This window comes from Pararge aegeria, chromosome 5 (genome assembly GCF_905163445.1).
Source record: "Pararge aegeria chromosome 5, ilParAegt1.1, whole genome shotgun sequence".
NCBI lineage: Eukaryota > Metazoa > Arthropoda > Insecta > Lepidoptera > Nymphalidae > Pararge > Pararge aegeria.
This window is the reverse complement of record NC_053184.1, coordinates 14,057,779-14,063,708: the sequence shown is the minus strand read 5'-3', so window position 1 is coordinate 14,063,708 and position 5,930 is coordinate 14,057,779. Positions and strand designations below refer to the sequence as shown.

General features: G+C 36.3%; 1 protein-coding gene across 1 annotated transcript; it reads left to right on the top strand.

The window, feature by feature from the left end:
• The first annotated feature begins 3,850 nt into the window (after positions 1–3,850).
• LOC120623956 lies at positions 3,851–5,332 on the top strand. The gene is made up of 2 exons (XM_039890249.1): positions 3,851–4,554; positions 4,687–5,332. The coding sequence occupies exons 1-2, from the start codon at positions 3,851–3,853 to the stop codon at positions 5,330–5,332; spliced, it is 1,350 nt and encodes a 449-aa protein (XP_039746183.1).
• Positions 5,333–5,930: the final 598 nt, after the last annotated feature.

Here is a 5,930-nt window from a genome sequence, read left to right as displayed (position 1 = left end):
ATATGTTATTCCGACGGGATTTGTAAAAACCCATTATAAACGCAGACGAAGTACGCTGGCATCAGCTAGTTACATAATAATAAAACCATACCGATCCTATTTACCCATAGCTGGTATGATGTTATTTCCAGAATCTGCTTATAAGTTTGACATCTTTTAAGCAACGATTACAATATCGTCTGTTTTATTTTTCTGCGGTACTAATAAGCCCTTGGTGGTAAGTGAATTATCACAGATAAATGGTTGGATGGACCGTGCCAGATTTACCAAACAAAAAATAAAAAGGCCTGCTAATACAAGACTTTTTCTACCTACTCGTAAAATATAAAGAGAAAAGCAATTGGGGAAGTTTTACCAATTTCCCAGAATAAAGAGAGTTTCAATCAAAGTTGCTGGCAACACAAACTGAGCGAGTTGCGGGCTGCGGCGTACACCTTCAACAAACAGCGCTACTTCAATATAGGGTATGAAATTGGAGTAGAGCAAACGTAGCTATAACCAACTCACCGTTACAGTGGTAATATTAAATTAAATAGCATTTCATCCACATCGGTGATCTATACATTATTTGTCCTCGTCAAGTTTTAGTAGTAGAAGTTTGTAAAACTTTTTGTGGCAGATCTCGTTGGTCCGGGGAAGTAAAGGGGAGTGGAAGTTCCGATTTTCTACTAACATTAAGTTTTACTATAAAAATACCTAAAATGAAAATAGAAGTTAGTAAAATGGCTGCCGTCGCGGCGCATCACCTGATGCTTTAACGGCGCTCTTTAAATAAAATGTTATCTATCACTTTCCCTTACAAATTTATTGCTGTGGGAACCACTTACCCTGGTAACTATCAGCTCGGCCCTCTCAGACAACCACCTTGCTTTTTCTGCTACTAAACAGCATTTTTGCATTGCTGCGTTCCGGTTTGTAGGGCGTGGGTGCCGGTGTCACAACCTTACGTCCCGTGTCCATCGACCTACGCCTGAGGTCGATGGACACAGGACGGCACGTTGCAGGACGGGTTGCTTGCATGCACTGCGAGTGTTGCTTAGTTTATGAGCGATCGTCCACGATCCATTTACAATCCGCTGGTCAATCTGCTTGGTCCGTGAATTAAATTAAACTAAAGGAGTGTTACAGTAATTTTATTAAGTGGATAAATATACAACGTCTTGATAACTATAAAACCATGTTTGCCAGATATTTTATTAAATTGATTATTAATTAATTAATAGATAGTATTCAAGAAACAGTTAAAGTTAGGATATTTGAGTAATAACCAATGTTCATGACATTGAATTGGTGGGTATTTTGATATAAATACGGGTGTATTTTCGATACATTTCAGTCCTACATGGACTCGAACGATGCAGATACCTCCCGGTGTCTTAGTCGTTTATCAAGAGTTATTAAAGTGCACAAGTGTGTGCACTTCTCTATTTTCCCAATAAGGCCTGACAGCTTAACGTGCTCTCCGAGACACGGGGGTTGACATCGGAAATTTCTTAACTGAAAGATACTGACAATTATTTAACAGAAAAACCCAATATCTAAAAACGTTTGGTCTGACCTTGGCTTTGACTTGACTGCCTTGGCTTTGAATGACTTTTCAAATGCTTAGCAATTATTCATTGTCAAAGTCAACATCTCCTGAGGATGCTCCGGATTCAAAGAGAAACGTGCGTAGAGGGTACATTGACGAGGATCTGTTTGGTATGGATTATACGGATTCTCCTGCTGTTCGCGTAGTATAGTAAATAAAGCTTAATTTTCATAATAGAAAGAATCTCGGAAGCCGTAGTTAAATATGTTATGTAATATGTTGAGTAAAAACTCAAGAAATTGTCGATAATAGTCCGGAGTTAACGGCGTTGTATAACTTCCGTGTCCTGGAAAGCACGTAAATCCGTTTTTAGGTTAATATTCACACTTACAATAACAATCAAATAGCTCGCCAACTCGCATGGGAGCAGCGTGTATCCCTGTATTTTTTTTATAGTTATAATAGACGGACCCACCTGATGGTTAGTGGGAAAAACCATAAAAGCAAAGTAACGCTTCGAAAGGCATGCAACGAAAACTTCCTAATTACAAAGTGCCGCCCTTCATAATTTAATAAGTAAATTGTTACTAACAATATTGTTATGTAATGAAATTTAGATAACAAATAAATAATTTTTCATCTTCATTTTTTTCATTATCAATTATGACCAGGTCTGATATAAATCCTTTATTATTATTAATAATAATAATTACCTTCTGCCTGTGTCTCATTAAATTGCATAATTAATTCAGTCAGTAACAAACACAGCAATATCGGCGGCGATCAATTGAATAATCACAACAATTAATTGGCTTCAACGGAACACAGTCTAGTATTGTTAAGTTGACTGAATTAATGCCTTGTCTAAAAATAACAATAGATATTAATTAAAAATGGCAATACACAATGTTATTTTAATCATTCAAGTATTGTTAGACCACTCTACTGTTTTGTTATGAGCTTTAACTTACACGAACGTATTTTAAAATAAGTAGGTAGATATACCTAATGAGTAACCATAACTTATAAAATTTATGATATCAAACTTTAATCACCGACGATGTGACGATTGTCGTTTGAGCTTTACGTGAATATGCATGGTTTTAGAAAGTTTAACTTCTATGTTGTATGTAAAAGTTATGACTATTAACTTACAAGTATATTTACGTATTCTAACATCATCATCATACCATAACTGGCACACTACAGCATTCTCTTCAGAATGAATGAAATGGGATTTGGCCTGCTCCACCTGCTCTGCTCAAGTGCTGTTTGGTGAAGTCTTCCAAGAGAAAAAATTATGTTAAGCTCTCCGTCATGCCGGTTTCCTCACGATATTTTCTTCACCTTTAAAACAATTGTTATTTAATTACTTAAATTAAAAGTTTATTCAACAAATTCCAAGGAGTAGGTATTTTACCATACCTATGCATTTATTGAACTACCCTCTTACAAAATAGGTAGGAATTCTGTGAGTGACAGCCTATAAGTTATATTTAGAGTTCATACCAGTTACCACCCCATAGTGATAGTCACGACGCCCCTCCATTTTCCGCGGCCGGCGCCATGCGACGTCCGGACGTGTTTATTTTTCATTTCCGCCGGCATGGTCCGGCGAACCCTTCGGCCCGCGGGCCTCCATCCCTAGTTGGCGCAAGTTATAAAATAAGAACTGTATGTCAAAAGGTACAAGTTTTAAGCGGAGTTTGATATTTAAGTAGTATTTCTACCTATCAGAATTACCAGCAGGCCTAACATGTCAAAAATGTTTACCAAATGATTTTATAAAAAAGGAAAGGACCGCAGTTGAATCGAAAGTAGGTATCTATACGCTTAAATAAAATAGGTGTAATAAAAACATGACAAATAATATGTACCTAACCGCTTAATACAAAAATGACTAGAAACCGATTAGATTGCCTATCGTTTAAAATATTTGATCGATTACAATATAAATATTGCACAGGTTTTAATGTCCACAACTTGCGGGCTAGATACACCTCGATTTTCGTGTACGACAATTACGCTTTTTCATCATTCGTGACAGGTAAAAATCAGAATAGAATATTTAAGTCCCATACAACAAACGTGATTTACGTTACGTGCTCCTGCATTCCATTTTCATTTCATTTAAACATTCATTTCATTTCATTTGAAAATGGAACGCACTTGTATTTTTTATTTCTAAACATTCATGTACCTACCTAATACGTTACTAAGTGTTTGTACAGTTGCGTGCAGTGCGCGGTAGCGAGCGCGCGTTCTATTCCTCGGTGGTGATATTTTTATATAACTACCCGCATTCGAAAATAAAATAAAATGAGTGAGAAAAGTAAGGGAGACGCAATTATTGGCGGTAGTGACATGAGTGAAAGTGACGGTATAAACATTAATATATTAAATGAGCAACAATTTAATGAGAACGCGGAAAGAATAGACTCACCTATATTAATGAGACCGGACAAGCGAGGTAGGAGTGATAGCGGAAAGGATGATGTAGACGGTGATGAGGGCTTTACGACGGTGGAGAGAAGACGAAAACGCCTCGCTCGTAGTAGTACACAAATAAATGTAAGCGAGAATTTGTATGAAATTTCTATAACATCTTTGGAGATATTACCTAAACAGATTAGCCTTGCGAAGTTCCTTCGATCACTAAGTATACCTAGCATATTGAAAGTTAAATATAAAAGCCCCTACAAAGTAATAGTGACATTCGCATCGAAAAATGATGCAGATATCCTATTAAACTGTCCTAAACTGGTCGATTTGGGATACAGATGTCAATTTACGCATGAAATTAATTTAGCTTACGGCATAGTAAAGCAGGTTGAGCTAGAAGTTAATGACGAAGAATTACAGAAAATATTTGTTTGTGACTGTGAGATCGTTTCTGTAAAAAGATTAAAGAGGCTAACAGAAGACGGAAAATGGATAGATAGTGAAACTGTGCGACTTAGTTTTAGAAGTTCTACATTACCTAGCTATGTCTATGCTTATGGTTGCAGGCTCAAAGTGGAACGGTTCATATTTCCAGTAACCCAATGTTCCAGATGCTGGCATTTTGGACATTTAATGCGGGCATGCCCTACAAGGAAGATAATTTGTCCTAAATGTGGGGAAAATCATGTTAATTGTGAAACAAAATAATTTAGATGTGTTAATTGTAAAGGACCACATATATCCTTGGATAAATCTTGTCCAGTATTTAAAAAAGAAAAGGAAATTCGTCATGTTATGAGTGAAGAAGGAGTGACATACCGAAAAGCACTAGAGTATTATTTGGAAAAAGAGAAGGATCAAAATCAGGTTCAGAAGAACTATTATGAAACTACAGCCAAGAGCCAAACAGCAGACATCACAACTCATAAGTTATCATACAGGGATATTCTAGTAAGTCAAATTTATAGGGGGAAAGCTAATAAAGAAGCTAATGATGCCAAAAGTGAATTTGATACTGAAAGGATACAAGAAATGACTGTTCCTGGACCTACAAGACGTAAAAAGAAAAAGAAGAGACGGCAAATGAGTAAAGAGTGGACGTTGGATAGTGAAGAAACCCAATCGGAGCAGGAGAATAGTCAGGAGGAGGAGATGGGCAAACGAAAGAGAGAGTCTACTGCCTTTTCTTTTAAGCGATGCTGGCTGAAATTGAAGGCGGTTTTTTTAGCAGACATTTCTTTTGAAGAAAAAATCAAAAATGTTATGAATATTGTGTGGGAAGAGTTGTCATCGGTGTTAATTAAATTAGTGGGGGAAGGTTTTTTGCAAAATATTTTAAAGTATATTTTTAATGGATAAGCACTTTAATTTAAGAATAGTCCAATGGAACTCCCAAAGTCTGAGGCCGAAAAGGTTACCATTCGAAATTTTGTTAAACAGGGAACGAATTCATATTGCATTGGTAAGTGAAACGTGGCTCGAGCCGGATTCCAATATTAGTTTTAATGGTTATAATATTTTTAGAAAGGATCGATTGGATGCATACGGGGGTGTGGCAATTATTGTTCACAGGTCAATTAAAGCTCAAGTGTGTCATACAAGTTTTAGTAATGCAGGCATAGAAAGTATTCATGTTAAGATATTTAACTGTAAACTTTTAAAGAATATTGTATCAATTTACTGTCCATCATCTGTTTATACAACAAAGAATGATTGGGATGAAGTATTTTCCACATTTTCTAAGTCATCTTTGGTAGCAGGGGATTTTAACGGCCACCACACTAACTGGTCCTATAAAAGCGATACTCGGGGTATTTATTTGTTTGAGTCTTCCATTGAAAATAACTTTATTTCACTAAATAATGGTGATGCAACTAGAGTTAAACTAGTAAATAGTACTTTACAAGAAACTTCTCCAGATATTACGTTTGCCACTACCGATATTGCCATAAATTGT